The 22,468-nt window shown below is 38.1% G+C and overlaps 4 protein-coding genes across 4 annotated transcripts; 3 read left to right on the plus strand and 1 right to left on the minus strand.

Annotated features, from left to right (window-relative positions):
• Positions 1–378: 378 nt before the first annotated feature.
• fahd2-1 (Fumarylacetoacetate hydrolase domain-containing protein 2) lies at positions 379–1,467 on the plus strand (the record flags this gene model as incomplete). Its single annotated transcript, XM_036644458.1, has 4 exons — positions 379–573; positions 647–992; positions 1,077–1,197; positions 1,266–1,467. The coding sequence occupies 4 exons, from the start codon at positions 379–381 to the stop codon at positions 1,465–1,467; spliced, it is 864 nt and encodes a 287-aa protein (XP_036491143.1).
• Positions 1,468–1,771: 304 nt separating this feature from the next.
• On the minus strand, positions 1,772–3,451 carry tfdB-0 (2,4-dichlorophenol 6-monooxygenase; the record flags this gene model as incomplete). The annotated part of the gene is made up of 3 exons (XM_036644459.1): positions 1,772–2,639; positions 2,704–3,317; positions 3,395–3,451. The coding sequence occupies 3 exons, from the start codon at positions 3,449–3,451 to the stop codon at positions 1,772–1,774; spliced, it is 1,539 nt and encodes a 512-aa protein (XP_036490566.1).
• Positions 3,452–4,377: 926 nt separating this feature from the next.
• On the plus strand, positions 4,378–5,147 carry CGCS363_v012611 (uncharacterized protein; the record flags this gene model as incomplete). The annotated part of the gene is made up of 3 exons (XM_036644460.1): positions 4,378–4,830; positions 4,890–4,938; positions 5,005–5,147. The coding sequence occupies 3 exons, from the start codon at positions 4,378–4,380 to the stop codon at positions 5,145–5,147; spliced, it is 645 nt and encodes a 214-aa protein (XP_036490567.1).
• An 11,328-nt stretch (positions 5,148–16,475) lies between these two features.
• On the plus strand, positions 16,476–20,751 carry fer6-1 (Multidrug resistance protein fer6; the record flags this gene model as incomplete). Its single annotated transcript, XM_036644461.1, has 2 exons — positions 16,476–16,766; positions 16,822–20,751. The coding sequence occupies 2 exons, from the start codon at positions 16,476–16,478 to the stop codon at positions 20,749–20,751; spliced, it is 4,221 nt and encodes a 1,406-aa protein (XP_036490568.1).
• Positions 20,752–22,468: the final 1,717 nt, after the last annotated feature.

The following is a 22,468-nucleotide window of genomic DNA, read 5'->3' on the forward strand; positions in this document are numbered from 1 at the left end:
ACGTAGGACTTTAAGACTTAGGGTAGCGGGTTCCCGCTCTGAGTTCTCAGTCAGGCTTCGGGCGGACTGATTTCTCTGCCTCTTGTTTCTTTTGCGCCCGCTTTCGGCTCAACAATCGGACTATTCCATACGATAAGCAGAATTTGGCTGTTTCTGTTGGATCCGCTATAGTTGATCACGTAGAAGATGGATACAAAGGATAAGTTAAAATTGAAGGTTCGCAGTCATTCCAATGAGGTCTGTACAATTGAAATCTGGGCATCTCGGATCTCCCGACGACGTTCGCGAAACTTTTTCACTCTCCTTCAATACTTTTCAGCCTCTAGATACTCGTCGGTTTAGCTGTGTTCTCTCCCAAGCTTTGGCCCTGGTACCATGATGAAGTCATCCTGGTCGTACCTAGTACGCTTCGTCGCTCAGGAAGATGGCCAAGTACACCTCGGCCAGGTCGACGCCGGCGAATGGCAAGATGTCGGTCTCGCCACTCTGAAAAGCCAGCGTATTCCCGTCAAGCTAGTGAAAGGGAATGTGTTTGATGGATGCGTGACTGAGGAGGTAATGCATGTGAAAGAGGTAAATCAACGCCAGCGCGCCGTGAAATACCATTACCCTTGCGAATGGCTGACTTTCAGTATCGGATCTCCAGCTTCTTTCGCCTCTTACAATGGAAGAAGTCCCCATAATCAGGTGCATGGGGCTGAACTATCGCGATCATGCCCTCGAGGCCAACATGGAGATCCCCGAGGTTCCAGTCCTCTTCGTCAAGCCGAGGACAGCCCTAGCGGGACCATATCCTGCACCTATCAACGTTCCCCGGTTTTCCCAGGACTCTACGAGTGACTACGAAGCAGAGCTCTCCGTAGTGCTTTCCAAGTCTGGCCGAGACATACCGGAGAGCGACGCCATGGACTACGTCCTTGGGTATACATGTAGTAATGACGTGAGCGCAAGGAAGCAACAATTTATGAACAGCCAGTGGTGCTTTTCGAAAGGTATACAGATTCCTCGGCAGGTCAACATAGAGACCAGTCAGCGAAGATAGCCATACAATCAGTTGGCTGATACTTGTTTCGTAGGGCTTGACGGATCCTGTCCGATAGGACCAATTCTCGTCGCAAAGTCAGCTCTGAAAAACCCACATTCTCTGAGAATAAGAGCTATTCACAATGGCCAAACTGTTCAAGACTCAAACACGAGGTATGTACTTCTCCTTTGTAAAGTTTCCAGTATGCAACTGCAACTAATCACCGCATCATTCCGCAAAGAGAGATGATTTTCGACATCCCCAAGATCATTGCATTTCTTTCGCAAGGCACGACGCTAGAGAAGAGCACGATAATCATGACCGGCACCGGGCCCGGCATTGGCATTGCTAGGGATCCTCCGATATTTCTAAAGGACGGAGACGATATGAGAATTGAAATTTCGGAGATAGGGACTCTCGTCAACGTTGTTAAATATGAATAGTTCTAATAGTATTATGAGAGCTAGATGGTATGCAAATGAGCAAAAGATACTTATTGACGCGGTGCGCAGTTAAGACGGTTTCTTTTGCATTATCTGGGTCTGTTACGCGTGATACTTACATTTTTCGAACGATCAAATGATACCAATAACTACAGACGGCGTTCTATCGCAGCTTTCCAGATGCGACTACCATTCTGTAGATTCGGGCATGATTTAACAACAAGATCGTTTGGCTGAGCATTGAAGAACTACTTCGGCGGAACGAAATTCCCATGTTTCCTCACAAAGGGAACTGATACTACTGTTATGTGTCGCCGGGATCCAGAATGACCCTCATTACCTCCGACAACTTCTCAACACAGCTGTCCAAGTCATTCGATACCTTGCGCGCTCTCCAGGCTACAAAGCGGTCAGGACGGACCAACACCGCACCGGACTCCTCAACACCCCTCAGTCGATCCCAATCGAAATACACATCTTCCCAGTCCTGTCGAAAACCTACCGACCAAACCTTGATCTCACAGCCCCTTGCCGCGGCCACAGCCTTTGCCGCCTCCTTCCATAGCATACCTCCTGGCCCAGTAAGTATAGTGAAGGCTCCGTGACCGGCAAGGTCAATCGTCGACACCATTTTGCTTGGGATCGCTCTGTTGAGCCAGGCGTGCGGCAAGCGGCGGCCCGGATACGTGCTTGGGTCGTAGTACGCGACATCGTCCTCGGCTGCTCTTTCGGAAGGGCAGTAAGGAAGAGGCTCATCCTTGACATAGATACATGAGCTGGAGTAGAGCTGGTTCATTTCGATACCGAGGCCGTGAAACTCATGCGCCGTAGCGGTGATGGCTTGACGGAAGCTCTCGCGTGCCTTTCGACCCTCCCCTGTAGGGCTCAAAAGTAGCTTGAAGACGTCACTGCGCTCTTCGACTGTTTGTTCCATCATTCCGAAGGACTTCCAAACTGCGGAGTGCTTTCGAAAGGAGTCGTTGGCTTGAGACACAATGCTGACTCCTACTGGTTGTCTCTCGGTGTTGTAGGTATCGAGAAGCGAGCGGCCCGCTAAGCCCTTTTCCACATATGCAACTTTCCATGCCAGGTTGAAAGCGTCCTGAATGCAGGTGTTGGAACCAAGTCCATTCATTGGAGGGTGGCGGTGAACTGCGTCACCTAGGCAGAATCTGGATCCCGTGTGGTCAGCATATAGTGACTTCAATATGACAAATGCGATGTTCTTTCACTTACATATTACCCTCTGAGTATCTCTCAGCGACGATATCATTAACATACCATCTAGAAACCGAGAGGATGTCGACATTGGTGTCGTCTCCGATCAACGTTTGAATGCGGCCTTTGTATGCCTCGTTTGAAATTGGGACGGATGCATCGAAGCCGGGACTGGGAAAGAGGATGAAGATCCATTCGAACCATGGCTTCACCATTCGTGCAATGCCCATCCAGCCAAACTCCGGATGATCAACGTCAGGCTGCATCAACCAGTGCAGATTCCCGCTCCGGTGTTCCATCAAATGGGAAAGGTCGGCTTTGACCAGTACGTTGATTGCGAGACCGCCCCCGGACTTGGCAATGAGTGGAATCTGAAGCGTCTTGATTGTGAGGCTGCGGGCGCCGTCAGCCCCGAAGATATACTTCGTTCGTATCGAGAAGTGGATCTTGGAAAGGTCATCCCAGACGTTGACCAAATACTTTCCGTCCGAGGGGTCATGTTTCCAGGACACAAGTTTGGTGTTGAACCTGACGACGAAGCCATGATGCGACGCAAACCGAGTCAGCACCGGCTCGAGCAGAGTTTGCGGGATGTCCACAGGATCGCAAGGACTTGCAAGTTCATAGTCGCCCTTTGATCCGAGTTAATGCCAGTTCATGTCTCGGCAATAGCGTGCACATAATGTGACGAGAAGAGCGGGGACTGTACCTTTCTTCGGGGATCGTTTCCCCAAGATGGGATGCGCGCCAGCTCTTCCCCCGCCATGCTATAACACCAGCGCGTGTGCTGCATGCAGTGGCCTTTCGTTGCCATGGAGCGTATTTCCTGATCCAGTCCAATGTCACGCAGACACTCTGAGATATGAGCCAAATATTCCATCACATCGAAGCGAGAACACCCCCAAGTAACGTACCTAGTGCGGCCATATTAGTGATATGGGCGCGCGGTGTGTCTGCTGTCCCATGACTTGCGCTTATCATGATACCTCTCAAGCCATGCGACGCCAGGAAGCAGGCCAGCGACGCGCCTGCTGGGCCTGCTCCGACCACGAGGATATCCGTTTCGCATGAATTTTCGAGCATGTTGAAGTCGCCGTTGATGTCCATGTGAGGGGAGACGTGATGCGTCGAATGAGGAAGAGGGGATGCTGCTGCAACGGATGGACTCGGTTTTGGGCGGAATGAGATGGTTGGACCAATCGAAAGAAGCGAAATGAACAGCGCACCGGCAAAGCTACACGTCGGCTGACAACGCGATCAGAAAAAAAAGGCCAAATCAATGAAGTTCTAGTATTGGTCCTGGATTCGAAACACTGGCTTTGTGCATGTCGATGAGATGATCGGGGCCACAGGCCACATCCTGGTGGTAACAGTCCAACTTGGGGTCGCTGCATCGGAGTGATTTCTTCTCAATCGGTTCAATTTTCCGCCGGCACATTCACGCCTGTGTAGTTGCAACACTGCTTGAAATCTTTCGTCAGCACTCAATAGCATAGCTTATCAATCTAACTAATATGACGATGTTGATCTGGATAAATGCGCAAGACCGGAATGGGGATGAGAGTAGTAGACTTTGACATGCTGCATTGAAATCCAGAGCCAGCCTCCAACCTATCCCGCACAATCTCACATCTCCGACGGTTCCATATTCATTGCTTGAGCCTCAATTTGACTCGAATTCTCGGTACGAAGATGTCTGGAACCATCGCCAGCGGCTCTACAGAGGCGACTTCCGCTTCTGTACGCAAAATCAACCTCGTCCGCATATCGCATATCTATTACACATACAAAGACTTACAGAGGGCGAAGGCTTTCTTCGAGGATTTCGGATTTGTCGAGGCTCAAAGAAGTAATGGCCGCGTCTATTATCGCGGCTACGGGGCAGAACCTTTCATCGCCTGTGTTTCAGTGGGCTCCGAGGATGGATTCGGTGGGGCAGCCTTTGCTGTTGAGTCCGAAGGTGATCTGATTTACGCGTCCGAAACACTTCCTAGCGCTACGAAGCCTTACGACTTGACCGATGCTCCCGGGGGAGGAAGTTGCGTTTCCTTTCGAAGTTCGGTTGATGGCTTTTCCTTTCATCTTGTGTTTGGACAGAAGATGTTGAGCACGAATGCTTCATTTCCTGAACTGGACTTCAACTTTGTACGTTCTCGGTGCTCAAAAAGTTTCGATAACTTAACAGAGGCCTAATATTCGCCCAGCCAACCAAGAAACACAGGAATGCAGGCACTTTCCAGCGTTTTGAGAAAGGTAACTCCAATCAGAAAGATCAATCTCTATGGCGAGAGTGACTGCAGAAGGCTCACTTCCTTCTAGGGCCTGCACTAGTCCACAAGCTTAGGCACTTCGGCGTTTGCGTAACTGATTTCCAGAAAACATACGACTTTTTCATAAGTCGTTTTAATTTCATCCCTAGCGACGTGAGTTTACCAGAAACTCCGCGAGGAGAGCAGCACTAACACTAGCTTTAGTTAGCTCCTATATATTATAAACTAACTATAACGTACGTATAGTATCTATGTAAATAAAATAGCTTAATTCCTTCTAAATTAGAGTCTAATATAAAGGGTCTTTTAAGGAGTAGATCCTAATACGCTAGAATATTATTAATCTAAATAAGTAAGTTAGAAATAGATTACTTTATACTTTCTTTTAAGTATAAAGCTACTTTAAATACTTAAAAGTATTATAATATATTTTTTTAAGTTTAAAAAAGCTTAAAAATCTTAATTTTATATAATTAATATTATAAAATCTAAATATATATATAAAATATTATAAGTAGATATAAAAAGAAGTAATTAATAAAAAAAACTAATAAAAAAAATAACTTTATAGCTTTATTATTAAATTATAAAAAAGAAAAAAATCTTTCTCTTTATATACTTTTTATTATAATTAAAATTATAAATATTAAAGTAATAATTAATATTACTACTTTATTATATAGAGATAGAGGTTTTTTATTAACTTAAATAAGAAAATTAAAATAATTATTAAAGTAGTAAAGTAGTAATAATAATAATATCTTTTATATTACTTTTACTTTTTAATTTTCTTTTTTTATCTATATTATAACTAATATATATATTACTTACTTTATATTTATATATAAATATATAGTTATATAGTAATTATAATATTTATTATTTAATTATAATTTTATTTTTAATATTAATTATATTATTTAGATATTTCTTAAAAAGACTAAAGCTAAATATATAGCTATAATAGCTAAAATAAAAACTACTTTTATTAATAAGAAGTAAAAAGAGAGAAAGAGAGAAAAAGAAGAGAGTAATAATACTTTTTTAGTTTTTTTAGAACTTAAAAGCTTTATACTTAAAAGTAAGTTACTTTATCTCTATTCTATTATCTTAAAGTTCTCTTATTATTATAAACTTTTTACTTTATTTTATTATTTTTATAAATTAATTACTAATTTAGGTTACTTTATAGAAACTAAAACTAATAAATTTAAAAAAAGTAAAAAGTTTATAAAGAGTAAAAAAACTAAAAAAGTATATAATTTATAATTTATAACTTTTATTCTTTTATTTATTTATAAATTATACTAAAAGTATAAATAGAGTATATCTTTAATCTATAGTTTTAATTAAGTTATTATATTATTTACTAACTTCTAAATAGAAATAGAAGTTTTAAAAGCTAAAAGTTAAGAAAAAGAGTAGCTATTACTACTAAATAATAAGATTTACTTATTTTATTTATAAAACACTTAATAAAGTATATTATTTAGTATATATATATTTAGTATAGAATAAAGGAGTAAATATACTCTTTATAAAGAAAAAAAGAAGCTATATATCTTTATATTACTACTTATTTTTATACTAAAGTTTTAATTCCTTAAAGCTATATATAAAGATATAAATAAGATTATATATTCTATATTATAACGTTTATATTATTAATTATTTAGCTAACTATTTATTAAACTATCTTTATTCTTAAGAGAATTATACTCTAAGAAGCTTTTAAAGTTTATAATAAAGTTAAAGTAAAAATTAAAATAAAAGCTAAAGCTAAAATAGAAAGTAGAAATAATAATAAAGTAGCTATTAAAACTATAGCTTCTTTTTTAATACTAGCTATTACTTTATTAATTAAGCTTATTATAAAGGATATATTAATCTTTAATATTTTATATATTAGTCTATTTTTTAAAGTAATCCCCTCTATCTTTAAAGTAGTTAATATTTATAATACTATTAATAGCTTTATTAGTAGATATCTTCTTAAGAAGATAAAGCTTATATATAATATCCTTATAAATAACTATATATTTACTCTTTAGGGATATAAATAAAGTATAGTAGTTATATTATTAAGTATTCTATAAAGTATAAATATTTTAAGCTTTTAAAAAAGCTATATACTTCTTAGTTATTAAGCTATTTTTAATTAAATACTTAGCTTATAAGCTTTACTTCCTATTTATTTTTTCTTTTTTATTTTACTTTATTATTTATAATATATCTTAAAGGTTTAGAAATACTTTAAACTATTTAAACTTTATATAAGAAAGTATTTTTATAAAGCTATTAGCTAGTATCTTATTAATAAAAAGATATATAACTTAGAATAATTATTTAGTATATTCTTAATAGAGCTATATATTTTAGATATCTATATAGTAGAAATAAGTTAAGATATATTCCTTTTTACTTACTATAAATTATATTATTTACTAATTATTATAATAGATCTTCTATATATCTCTAAAACTAAGTTTAAGATCTCTAAAAAGTTATTTAAAAGCTATAGTTTCTTTTATAATATACTTTAAGTTTAAAAACTTTACCTCTATTATTAATATAGTTACTATACTTTAATATATAGCTTTTTATTAGATTAAGCTTTTAAAAAGAGATATTATAAAACTTTAAAATAACTTTTATATCTCTTTATTATTAGTAAATAATATATTACTTATAATTAATAATATTTAAACTACTTTACTCTTTAAGATATTAAAGTGAATTATAAAATATTAAGTATAATATAAATATTAAATTACTTAGTTTATAACTTAATAATATTTTAAAGATAGGTTTATTAAGAATTATAATAATAAAATATAAGTAAATATAATATTTAGCTATATTATAATTAAAGTATAGAGGATTAACTTAATCTTCTCTTAATATAAGAGGACTTATTATAGGTTTACTTCTCTATTAAACTTCTTAAGTAAAATAAAGAGAAGAAATATAATTAGTACTCTAAAATTAATAAAGTTAAACTTTTTTATAATTTACTTAATATATTAATTATATAAAAAATAGATTTTTTATATTATTTAATTATAAGTAATCCTAATTCCTAGGTATTATTTAGCTAGCTTTTAGTTTTTTAGTTTATATTTCTCTTTAATCTCTTTTATAACTTTTTTTACTTCTTTTATATAGTTCTTATAATATAAAATAAAAATATTATTAATATAAAAAAATATAAAAACTTTATTATTATAAAACTAAAAAAGATATAAGTTTTTACTTATTAAATATAATTTAAAATAAAGAAAGATATTTAAGAACTCTTTATATTAAAGTAAAAAAGTATTATAAAAGTTATATAAAGTATATTAAAGTTTAATAACTTTTCTATCTTTCTTAAAGCTATCTAATAAGTAATAAGTAATAAAGAGGTTATTTAGCTTATATATAGTATTTAGAAATATATTAATAATATTAAACTAATAAATTTTAAAATTAAATTATACTATAAAAGCTATTATAATTTTAAATATTTTTATAATAAGAGTTATAATATAAGTTTATTCTAAAAAGTGCTTTTTTAGAGGTTATTTTAAATATAAATTCTAGCTTTATAGTAATTAAAATATCTATATTAATCTAACTTATATATAAATACTTACTTAAAAGGTATTAGTTTATTCTTTATTTTTAATTTATCTATAATATCTTAAATACTTATTTCCTTAAGTTTATTAATTTTAATATTATATATTTTAATAAAGTAGAAGTAGAGTAGCTTTAATATATATTAGATATCTTTTTAAGTCTTAAGTAGCTTTATAAGTTAGTTAATATAGATTTTTCTATTTAATATTATAGATATATACTTTAGTTTTATTTAGTAAACTAAAATAAAAATAAAATAATAAAATAAGTAGTATCTTTAGTTTACTTCTTTAAATACTTTTTATTACTTTAATATATATATTTTAAAGAAAATATCTTAGTTTTATTTTATTTAGAGGAATATAAAATATATTCTAAAGTAAAGAGATCACTTTAGTTTTATAATTTTAAGTTAGCTTAAGTTAATATAGTTATATATTTACTTTAATTCTTTTTTAGTAGTACTCTCTTTTTTAGTTCTTAAGTATAGCTATATTAATTAAATAAAAAAGTTACTTTATAAAAATAGTTATATATTAATATCTTCTATATTTAGATTTTATAGAAGAAGTATATCTATCTAAATATATATCTTATTTAGGATTATATTTTTAATAAAAGTTATATTCTTATTAATATTTTAAGTCTTTTCTACTATATTACTATCTTAAATAAAGTTTAATAATAATATTAGATTTAATACTTTATATATTTTAGTAAAGTCTAAGTTTAATTTAGAAGTTAGTATTTATCTCTTTTACTTATTATTAACTATTTTAAGTTCTCTTAATAAAGAAAGGTATAATAATAACGTTTTATTATTTATTATTAATATAAGATTAGCTTTACTTTATACTTTTAGAATTTAGAGTTTTAAAAGTATAAGGGATATTAATTTTTATATTTTATTAGTAACTAAGTAAGTTTCTTTATTTTAGATTACTATTTTTATATTATTTTTTAAGTAGAATATCCTCTTATTAAAGGTTATATTTTATATAATAATAACTTCTTAAAGTAAAAATATTTAGACTTTATAGAAGTTATATAAATTTACTATATAACTTATTAAGTATTTAATATATTTTTATATTATAACTTTAAAGTTATATTTATTTTTATTTATTTTATATTTTTTTTAAAGGGGTATATTTTATAGTTATATATATAAACCCCTCTTTATTAAAAATAAGAATTAACTAAGAGGTTTACTTTATAAGTAAGTTTATAGTATTTAATATAATCTCTTAATTAATCTTCTTTAACTTAAATTAATAAGAGCTAGCTATAATATTAGTAAAAGTTTATATTATAAAGAAATACTATAGTTTATACTACTTTAATTTATAAATTAGATAGAAGGTTTATTACTTAAAGTATTATAATAGCTTTTATAACTAATTTTTAACTTATTTATTTTATACTTCTATTTAGTTCTTTAATATATAAAGGAGCTTATTTAACTTTAATCCTTATTTCTAATACTTAGATTTAAAATTCTAATAGTTTATTAATTATAATTATAGTATACTTATTATCTTATTTAATCTTATATAACGTAAAGCTATATTATCTCTATACTTAGTACTTAAAAGTTTAAATAATAATAAAAATTAAGTATTAAGTTTTATTTATATATAAGAATATAAAGAGTTAACCTATATATTTATTTTTAATAACTAAAAGCTATTTATTTATATTAAAGCTTATTAAGTAGTTAAATAAGTTTTATAATACTTTATAGAAAAGTTATATTACTTTTTATTTTAAAGTATATTATAATATAACTTACTTTATATATATTATTATATAATATTAATATTTAAAGTATAATATACCTTAGATCTTTACTTTCTAAGTATTAAGAATAAGTTTCTTAAGTACTTTTTAACTAAGATAACTAAAGTAAAAGTATTATATTTCTATAATATTAGTATAAATTTAAATAAGTTCTTAAGAATATTACTTTATATAAGTTATTATAAAAGCTAATAAACTTATAATTAAAGTATTACTAGAAAAGATATATTTAAAACTAAAGTATAAGAAATAAAGTTAGTAATTTATAAAAGTAATATTACTCTTTTTTAAAAACTTCTTTATTTTTATATTATTTTTATAGTTTTTAATATAAAAAATATTATTAAATCCTAAATATTAAATATTTATTTTTTATAATAAGTATTCTAAGATAATATTAATATAGAAGTTATTTATAAGAATAATATTCTAAAATATTAAGTTTTAAAGTCTATTTACTCTATTTAGAATATTATAAAAAACCTTTATACTTCTTATTATAATAAAGTATAAAATTATATTTATTTTAATTTACCTCTTTACTTTATAGATAATAAAGCTTTTTTTAAAAAGAGAGATATTATTAACTAAGTAGAAAGTATTATAATTATCTAATATTATACTATTAGAGAGGACTCTTAAGTTTTAAATATAAATTATATAGATCTTATTAAGTTTAGGTTCTAATATAAAAACTTCTACTTCTTCTACTATAATCTTTATAATAATATCCTTAGTAATAATATAAACTACTATATAAAATAAAAGGTTTATTTTAAAAGTAAAAATAGTAGTTAACCCTTTTAATTTACTAAAATTATTCTTAAGTAACTTTTTTTTATTTTAATTCTTATTATTCTTAAGCTTAAGAGTATTAAGGTTTTTTATAGTAAATTACCTCTTATAAGTTATTTTAGTATAAAGTTTAAAATATTTTAGCTTATTAATTCTAAAGTAAATTTAAGTTATTTTTTTAGAGCTTATATAAACTTCTTTATTTATAAAAATAAACTTAAAGTAATTATAAATAGATAGGGTTTACTTATAGTCTCTTTTATATATATAGTATAAAGCTAACTTATTTTATAAAAGCTTTTCTAAAATAAAGTTACTAAAAATTATATTATTAGATTATTTAGCTAATATTATAAAAACTCTATTAGTATAACTTTTTAAATAGATATTTATTATATTTTTATAGAGAAGGTTTTTAAATATATTAATATACTAACTTATACTTTAGATCTTAATATTAAAGTACTCTTACTTAATAATATTAATAAACTTTAAATTAGCTTAAAATAGAGTAAAATAATATTAAATTACTTAAAAAAAGGTTTTTAATATAAGAGTTCTTTATATTTTTAGTAGTTTATATTAAGAAACTTTAAAAAATATATTTTAGAAGTTTTTAATCTAAATATTAAAATTAATAGTAGAAGCTATTTAATTTAAAACTATAGTATATTCTTTATAGATTATAATAAAATTATTTAAATTACTTAGAGTATAATATTACTTTAGAATATATATTAAAATATAAAAAATATAATCTCTTTTTTTAAAAAGCTTTATTTAAGTAAATATAAAGATCTCTTCTAAAATAGTATCTTTAATCTATTTATTTAAAGCTTTATATATTTACTCTTTCTATATATATTTTACTTTATAAGCTATATATATAGTGAAGTATAAAGTATAAAATTTAAAAACTTCTATAAATCTCTTAATAAAAAGAGTAAGTATAATTAATACTAATAGTAATAAGTTATTAATAATTTCTTTAAACTCTTTTTCTCTAAAGTTTTTATTTTTAATAATATTACTTTTTATAATAACTTTTTAAATATTTAAAGTAATAAAAGTATATAAAGTAATAATCTTATTATAAATTTCTTATTTTATTTTATAATATTTATATTACTTCTTATTTTCTTTTTAAATCTAATTATTAAGTAAAAATATACTTTTAACTTTATTTAAATTAGAAGAAATATTAGAGATATTATCTAAATTAATATATTTCTAAATATTTTTAATTTTTACTTCTACTTAAAAAGTAATATATTAAACTAAAAAGTTATAATAATAAATAAGTTTATAAAAAATACTTAAATTAATAATTATTATTATATTAAAAGTATATTATAAATTAAAAATAATTATAAAAATAAAGTTTTAAAATTAAAATAGAATATAATAGATATAAAATAAATTAAATAAAGTTATAATTTACTTTATAAATAATAGTTTAAAAGTATAATATAAATTAAGTTTATAACTATTATAAACTAATTATAATATATATATAATATCTATATAAATAAAATAACTTAATTCTTTTTAAATTAGAGTTTAATATAAAAGGTTTTTTAAAGAATAGATCTTAATACACTAGAATATTATTAGTCTAAATAAGTAAGTTAGAAGTAGGTTACCTTATACTTTCCTCTAGGCGTAAGGCTGCCTTAGATGCTTGAGGGCATCATAACACTATAGCTTGTACACGATCACACAGGACGCGATGTGACAGCGTTCCTTCGCTTGGACCGTGGAGAGAAACTCGTGGATCATCATTCCTTCTTCTTCTTCGAGGGCCCAAGATTCCACGTACACCATTCATCCTACGAAACTCACGATTCTGATATGCAGTTTCTCGGCCACGACTGGCTACGTCACCGAGGATACGAGAATTGCTGGGGAGTCGGACGCCATATCATGGGCAGTCAGATATTTGACTACTGGTCAGTACTGATGGAGTTGAAACGAAAATGTTATCGTAACCTGCTCATGCTGTTCCCTGCTAGGTACGATCCCAGCAAATTCATCTTCGAACACTACGTCGACGGCGACCAGATGAACAGCTCTCATCCTACAAGTGTTTCAGAAGCCTCTCCCAACGGTCTTCACATTTGGGGTATGTGCGATCTTTCTTGAAACAATAGACCGATAGACCGATGATATCTTTGTCTAATTGTATTAATTCTAGGCCCTGATCTCCCGCCCGACTTTCTGGTATGAGTTAAGCCTATGAGGAAGGCTATGGTGATTGGCTTGATAACCTTCAGAAAGCACAGTACGCTGCGTTGTTCCTTGGCATACCTGCCGTTCAAGTAGACTCTTGTGCCCTCAATGAAAGATATATTTTATTTATGCATGGCATTGAGACAAGTCACCCCCATCCTCGTGCAGCAAAACGCAGCAATTGAACGTCTTAGCACTTCCGTGCCTCAATTGACTCAGCTTGCTGACGAATTAATTGGACGAAGAAAGATTATGGAATTAGCACCACCACGTCTTCTCAATTGGCTTATGTGATGTTCACGAATTTGGACTAGCAATCTCGTAGTACAATCCGACTGGAAGGCCAGAGAGCATGAGCTGCAAATCATTCCCTAAAATATCAGTGAACATGCAAAAAAGAAGAAAAGAAAAAAAAAAACCGGTATACACATGCTTGATTGTTCCGCTGTCATCTCAATGTTTCCCCGTAAGCCTTCCGCTAACAAGCCTCAAACACCTCCCAGTATCTATCACATCCGTCTTGTAGGGTGGTATGTGGCGGCGGCTGCAGATGGAGTATTTCGACTTTCTCTCACATTTCCAAACCCTGACTAATTGAAGATATTCCATCGGGCTTCCCCGCACCGCAACCACATAATGCGGCACCAATTTGATCATGCCCGCCGGTCGGACAGATCATGTCTAGTGCTACTCCAAATCGCTCCGACAAAATTACGCCGAAAGTACGGCAACTACTTCGGCAGTTTCAGCAGTAACTTTTGACCAGAGACCACCTGCCCTATCAGCGGACACTTGTTGGACTTTCATTGTAATACGCTATGCCGCTGTGAGCACTGGGCATGTCAAAAACGTCAAGTTTATCAAGCCCTACACTCCTGTACAGTCGTCACTCAGCCCGAGCTTCATCGGCACTCTGTCTTCGAACGATTTTACGATCATGAGCTGCCCTTTGTTCTTCGTTGTTGCTCGTGTGGTTGGTTCAGATGGATCGCTTGAGAAGGTAAAGTGTCAGCCTGCAGCCCTCCCTTTTAAGACAAACCTATTTCCCTCCGTATGTTGCTGACGGATTCGGTGACCATCCGTGGTGGAAAGAGCGACTAGTTGGTCTTTGCGGTGTATCAGCCACCGAGCCACTGGGCAATAGTTACTACTGGGGGCATGACTTGGATGGCGAGCCGGATACCTTGTGGGGCCTTGAAGGCTACACGCATCCCGCCGGTTTCTTCCTTGGACATACGTCAACGGACACTTTCAAGCACGAGATGCGTCTCGCAGATGAAGATAAGCTCTTGAAAACAGTGCAGGGTATTGGTAGTCCGGACTACGATTTGCATCATTATGACTTTGCCGGGGGTTGGCTGAAGCGCGAAGACGACGACTATAAAGATTCGAAAGACAGCGCTGTTGCCGTCGTCCACTTCTGGACATCGGAGAGAGAGAGGTCTTTGGTGATCGATCGTTTGACTGATTTTGCCGCATCGCGAAGGGCGATCAAGTTCAATCAAGGTTCGCTACAGAGCTGCGGCGTTCTGAAAGAGGTCATGCAACCAAACCTCACCACCTTGTGGCTTCGGTATGTCAATTCCAAGAGCTCATTCGTTCTTTGCCTTCTCTCCTTATTATCGTTTGCCTCACAAGAAACATGACTGAATGGAGTGCGATATATCAGCACCAGGACCCAAAAGGACCTGAAGTCCCTTCTTGTCTCGGAAGAATACAAAGATTTACTGGCATCTGTGGAGCCTGTCCTCAGTCTTCGGGTAGAAACTCACTTATCCCAATCATTCAATGGCCACATCGACCAGAGGCCAGTCACACATGATGTACAGTAGAATAAATATACCGCTACATACATACCTACACATCACTTGAACCAAGAAATTCGCACTAAAGTTCGGATTATCAATAAAGATTAAAAAGACTTTGGTCAATACCACTGGTATCTAAGCGAATAGTTATGGGGAGCCAGTAGCAGGAATAATGACGGAGATACCATAAATGGTGACGACGAAGACGACGATAGTAATAATAGCAATGGGGATAATAATGAAAGTAGATTTTTTGCAGCCCAAGCGGACCTTGGCACCTCTGACAACTCAGGTGACTCCAATAGATGTGAACCTTTCATCTTTCTCCATATTGAGCCTGCATCGCTTTCGAAGACAGCATCCCCGGACACTCATCTACCACAGGATCAACTTTCAGCCTGGGTTGGAGGTCTGTGATGGTATCGATTTCGTGGTTCGGATGATTTGTAGAGTGGGGTTACGATGAGCTCGCTACATGGGTCCGCAAACGCGACTGGTTGGCCCTCCGAGATTTTTTTTCCTGAATAGTGCTTATTGACAACTTGACAATCGCCATTGTCTTTACTAAGCGGCTTTCTTTGATTAGAAAGCCTTATCTGAGATTCTAGTCCATCGCCATCGCAGCGTAACATTAGCGCTTTGAAACAACATGGAGCTCGAGGAACACCGTCTTGCGACAAAATGTATCCAGTCTGTCATCCGCGTAAGTCCCGCGTAGCCATAAGACTGAGAAAGTTGAATTGCCTTGCCTCAAGTTCATTTTGATGAGCCATCACTGACAACATTTACGCAACGACGCATCAAGGGGTGTTCCATCGATTCCAAAGCAGTGGTACTGACAGTGGTGAAAGACTGCCAAACCGTATTGAAACGGCGAAGCCGACCAGGGTCTGATGCCGCTATCGATCGGCCCCACGGCGTCATCCCGGCTCCAAATGGACGGGTCTCAACGCGTAAGCGCGACCGCCGGAATGCAACTTTGCAAGGGTTAGTGCTTCGCATCGAATGATCGTCATGTAACCCTGTCGCAATGGCCGGCGCCAAGTGTGGAGCAGTTGCGATCGCCTTGACAGGCTGGGGCGCCGAGAAACAGTCGGTTTATCTCTGGGTTCATTTCGCCAAGTCGTCTCGCTCCATGTTGCTTGTTATTCCTCTGATTCTGTTGCTCGAGGTTGTTGCTGTTGATCGGGCGAAGAATAGGCTGGTCCATCAATAATACCTAATACCATTTCTTGGCACACACACCGATCGGTGGACCAACCTCACCATGGTGTTCGGCAAGCCCACCAAAGGCGAGAAGAGCGCCGGCGTTATCTACAGCTCCGAGCAGCAACCTGCCGGCCAGGTCGAAGCGCAACCCATCGACGCATCGTCAACAGAACCATCCTCGGAGTCTGCTTCGACATCGGGAAGAAAGCAACGCAACTGGTCACAGCGTCTCAACCCACTCAAGACGAAATATGTGCCCCTAGTTCCTGACAGGCGTCAGCCATCGTTGGAGGCAGGAGCTGGATTCTTCAGCAGACTGTTGTTCACTTGGGTTACTCCTCTCATGCATGTAGGTTGAGATGGTTTGAAGTAACACTTGCAATCATTCTGACAAAAAGTTGCAGGTTGGCTATCAGCGGCCGTTGGAACAAAACGACATCTGGGAGGTTAACCCCGAGCGAAGCGCCGAGGTTCTCGAAGTCAAGTTCCGCGCCGCATTTCAGAGGCACACGGCGAGTGGCAGCTCTCGCCCTCTCTTGCGCGCCCTTCTTAGCACCTTCAAGAAGGAGTTTGTCGTCGGCGCGCTATGCCAGCTTGGCAGCACCGTGGCATCGACCATCTCGCCCTTCCTACTGAAGTATCTGATTGCGTTCGCGACTGAGGCCTACAATGCAGCCAAGAACGGCTCGGCAGCACCGAACATCGGATACGGTGTCGGCCTCGTCATCATCATCACGTTCTTGCAGATCGTCATGACGCTCAGCATCAACCATTTCCTGTACTTTGGCATGACGGTAGGCGGCGAGGCAAGAGCCGTCTTGATGTCTGTCATCTTCGACAAGGCCATGAAGATCTCGGGACGCGCCAAGGCCGGGGGTTCATCCGATGTCGCACTCCCACCTAGCGATGTAGCTCCTGGCAGCGACGAGGAGAAGAAGTGGTACAAGAAGCTACTGGGAACTAAGAAGAAGCAAGACAAGCCGAAACAACCTGAGACCAAGTCCGAAGGAGAGAGCGGATGGAGTAATGGTCGCATTGTCAACCTCATGTCAACAGACACCTACCGCATCGATACGGCTAGCGGCTTCTTCCACCTTCTCTGGGGCTCACCACTTAACATTGTCATTACAATGGTCCTGCTTCTCATCAACTTGACCTACAGCGCCTTGCCGGGTCTCGGTCTATTGTTCATCTGTTCTCCCGCTCTGGGACTGGCCTTCAAGGCTCTTTTCAAGCGTCGCTTCGCCATCAACCAGATCACGGACGCTCGAGTTAGTCTCACGCAGGAGGTCATGCAAGCCATGCGCTTCGTCAAGCTTTTCGGCTGGGAAACGAGTTTCTTGGGTCGCATCGACGAGATTCGCAAGAAGGAGATCAGGTCAATCCAGATTCTGATGTCCATCCGCGACGGTATTCAGGCTGTTTCCATGAGCATGCCCGTCTTTGCCTCAATGCTTTCTTTCATCACTTACTCGCTTACGAGCCATTCCTTGAACCCTGCCCCTATCTTCAGTTCACTGGCTTTGTTCAACAATCTGCGGATGCCTTTGAACATGCTCCCTATGGTCATTGGGCAAGCGGTCGATGCTCTAGCGTCTGTCAAGCGCATCGAGGAATTCCTACTTGCCGAGGAGTCGACGGACGACGTCCAATACGATTACAACGGTCAGAACGCCATCACGGTTGAAGACGCGACATTCACTTGGGAGCAGACATTGGCCCAAGCACGCGAAGGTCTCAGCGATAGGGAGAACGGTCCCGGTGCCAGAACCCCCAGCACAATCACCATGTTGGAGCCATTCCACATTCCCAACCTTAACCTGGCTATCGGCAGATCAGAGCTGGTGGCTGTGATTGGAAGTGTTGGATCAGGGAAGACGTCGCTATTGGCCGCTCTGGCTGGTGAGATGCGCCAAACGGGCGGTTGCTTGACACTAGGTGCCACGCGGGCTTTCTGCCCGCAGTACGCCTGGATTCAGAATGCCAGTGTTCGGGATAACATCATCTTCGGACGCGACTTCGACCGCGAATGGTACGACAAGGTAACGGAGGCGTGTGCTCTTCGTCCCGACTTCGAGATGCTTCCCGACGGCGATCGCACTGAAATTGGCGAGCGCGGCATCACTGTCTCCGGTGGGCAAAAACAACGCATCAACATTGCCCGTGCCATCTACTTCAATGCCGATATTGTGTTGATGGATGACCCCCTCTCTGCGGTGGATATCCACGTGGGAAAACAGATCATGGACAAGGCCATCTGTGGCTTGCTGTCAAACAAGTGTCGCATCCTGGCTACACATCAGCTTCATGTCCTCAACCGTGCCGACAGGATCATCTGGTTGGACGAGGGTCATATCAAGGCTGAGGGTAGCTACGAAGAGCTCATGTCCGAAAACGAGGAATTCGAGAAGCTTATGGCACTCACCCATGTCGATGAGCAAGAGGGCTCACAACAAAACCCCAACAAGCCTGTCACCTCTACCACCGAGGAACCGATCAACGAGGAGGAAAAGCTGGTCAAGATCGAAACGCACAAGAGTACAGCAGCGTTGATGCAAGCCGAAGAACGCGCGTTGGACGCCGTCAGCTGGAGCGTCTACGGCGCCTACATCCGGGCCAGCGGCTCCATCCTTGTCGCGCCCTTGGTCATCGGTTTTCTTGTTCTCGCTCAGGGATGCAACATCATGACAAGTTTATGGCTATCATGGTGGACGGCAGATCAGTTCTCCAACGTTGACGAGGACACCTACATCGCCGTCTATGCAGGACTGGGCGCAGCGCAAGCGATATTGATGTTTTGCTTTGCTGTGTCCATCTCGATCTTTGGAACACGCGCTTCAAAGGTCATGCTCAATCGTGCCATGACCAAAGTCCTTCGCGCCCCCATGTCCTTCTTCGACACAACACCGCTGGGCCGCATTACGAATCGCTTCAGCAAGGACATCGATGTCATGGACAACACCCTCACTGATTCCCTGCGCATGTACTTGCTGACCATCAGCATGCTGCTCTCAACTATGGCCCTGATTCTCGCGTATTACTACTACTTCGTTGCGGCCTTGGTGCCGCTTTTGATCATCTTTCTCTTTTCCGCCAACTACTACCGCAGCTCGGCGCGTGAGATCAAGCGCCATGAAGCCATCTTGCGTTCGCACGTCTTTGCAAAGTTCAGTGAGGCAGTGTATGGCACCTCGACGATCCGCGCTTATGGACTTCGTGACCAGTTCACGGCAGTCTTGAGGAAGCAGATTGATGACTTTGACGGAGCGTATTTCTTGACGTTCGGAAATCAGCGGTGGTTGTCTCTGCGTCTCGACGCCATTGGCCTGGTCACTATTTTCGTTCTCGGTATGCTGGTGGTCACGTCACGGTTCACCGTCAACCCCAGCATCGGAGGTCTAGTCTTGTCATATATGCTAGGCATCATGGGTCAGTTCCAGTTTGCAGTACGCCAAATGGCTGAAGTTGAGAATGACATGAACAACACCGAGCGCATCCACTACTATGGCACGGGCTTGGAGGAGGAAGCACCGCTGCACATTGGAGAGGGTATGCCGAAGAGCTGGCCCAGCCAAGGCGAGATCGTGTTTGACCATGTGCAGATGCGATACCGGGCGGGATTGCCGCTCGTGCTGAAAGACATCCACATGCACATCAAGGGAGGCGAGCGTTTGGGGGTTGTCGGCCGCACAGGTGCCGGCAAGTCCAGCATCATGAGTATGCTATTTCGCCTTGTGGAAATCAGCAGTGGTTCTATTACCATTGACGGAGTCAACATCAGCACCATTGGACTGCAGGATTTGCGGTCTCGTCTGGCTATTATCCCACAAGATCCAACGTTGTTTAAGGGCACCATCCGGTCAAACCTGGATCCTTTTGACGAGCACTCTGACATTGAGTTGTGGGCGGCACTTCGACAGGCAAATCTTGTCACTGACACGTCCTCACCGGGAGCTCTGGGCTTGCAGAGCGTGGTTGAGGAAGAGGGTCTTAATTTCTCGCTAGGTCAGCGACAGCTGATGGCCCTGGCCCGCGCCTTGGTTCGGGATGCCAAGATCATTGTCTGTGACGAAGCCACGAGTTCGGTGGATCTGGCTACAGATCAAAAGGTCCAGCAGACCATGGAGAGTTTCAGAGGCAAGACACTCCTGTGCATTGCTCATAGACTGGAGACTATCATTGGCTATGACCGCATTTGTGTACTAGATAAGGGTGAAGTCGCGGAGCTTGGAACACCATTGGAATTGTTCGACAAGGGAGGCATGTTCACGAGCATGTGTGAGAAAGGAAGCATCAAGAGAGAGGATATCTTGGAGAAGATGACATCCAAGTAGATAGACTACCTAGGTAGCGTTTGCTAATGATGGAATAAATTTCATGGTTTTTTGTTAAACACTTCCACTCCCAACTTGGGGAGTCGTTTCTCCACTTCTCACTTTGTGAACAACCAGGGCGAGTCGGACTTCTAGGAGATTTGCTGGTCGGGCAGTGTCTATACACACGTATGTAATTCGTAGCCTGTTCTCAAAGCAAATATTACATTTCCTATTCTCGCTTTCGTCGTCGTTGTTATCAATTATCGCCTTCGTCGTCGTTGTCGTCGTCGTCGTCGTCGCCGTTATCCTTATTACTACTTCTATCGTTCTCTCTATAATCACGTATCATAGGGGACGCTGCCCGGATAGCCAACGAACACTGCCCGATTCATCATCACTGGAAGAATCTGAATCATCGTCTGGTCGTGATCTGAGGTCAAGGCTCCGGTGGGTTCGTCAGCAATCCAGCTTTCATCGGCGACCACAAGAGCTTGGGCGCTCTGTGTATCGTAGCTATTGATAGCTTCAAACGGAAGGTGGCCTGGAAAATGACACGCGTCGTACGGTATGACCGTGAACTTACGGCGATTTTTCCAGTTAGTAAGCGGGGTCTGCAAGGTCACATCGACTGCAACTGTAACTCCAGCTCCCATACCATAAGCCCCTCCATATTGTTAGAGCCATCAGATGATGGACCAGGTCTTGGAACAACGAAGCCAGGTCGAGAAATGAGACTGCACGTGGTGTTTGCGAGAAAAGACACAGCTGGGAGTACTCAAAAGCATGATGAGGATTGATGAATGACGTGGCGGTGTTTGTGTAAATACCTGCCTTAAGCGACTAGGCTGGGTGAACGCAGAGTGACCCCTGAGTCTACTGTGGCGGAATATGTGGCTCTATGGAAGTCCATACAGCAACAAAACCATGTTCTGAAAGCTTACTATTTATAAAGGCCCCCCATTTTGTTGCGCTACTGACGACTGAAATGTATTGAGTTGAGATCTGAATCTGCATCATTCGGCCGTGGTATCAAATTGACCGTCGGCAGTCGTCAGTGCCACTCTTTTTACATCAACCTCCGTCAAGTTCATTTGGTCTAGACCAGGAACCGTTACGCAAGCTACAATCGTTTCCACGAACACCAGAAACATCAATGTTATACCCAAAGGCAGAAATCACGATTCCTCTCGTCCAGCCAACCAATGTTGTCCACCAGCGTTGTCCACCGTGGCAGTCGTTTTTGGTTGTTGAACGGGAAGTGGGGGGTCGTCTGAAGCAGAACAGTGAAACATCGTCGTCTCTGAGACGGGAAGTGGGGTCAGCGTCCGCCGCAGAAACAAAAACATCGTTACATGGGCGACTCTCAGTTTCGTGGGTACCAGACATCAATCTCTAAATCCCTGGCTCCCGTAGGCCCTTGCGTTTGTCAGGCGGCCCTGTCCCAGTCTCTCATACTCTTAAGACTCGAGTGGTTTCCGGGAATTCCGGTGCAACTTTGCGGGGGCGGCCAATCGGACGATTTCTGTTGTTGACCATGCTCTTCTAACCATTTCAAGAGATCTACATGCGTCCTGTACTACTCTGAATCTGTTCTAGAAATATTCTCGGCCCATGGCCCCGGGTATCGACGATTTCTCGCCTTGCATGACGAGCAAGACGACGATTTTTGATACGCTTGCGCACTTTCGTCCCTTCTCATCCCGGTGGGAGCTGCTTGCGTGTTCGTCGATTGATC

This window comes from Colletotrichum siamense, assembly GCF_013390195.1.
Source record: "Colletotrichum siamense strain Cg363 chromosome Unknown KSG_Cg363_contig08, whole genome shotgun sequence".
NCBI classification, from domain to species: Eukaryota; Fungi; Ascomycota; class Sordariomycetes; order Glomerellales; family Glomerellaceae; genus Colletotrichum; species Colletotrichum siamense.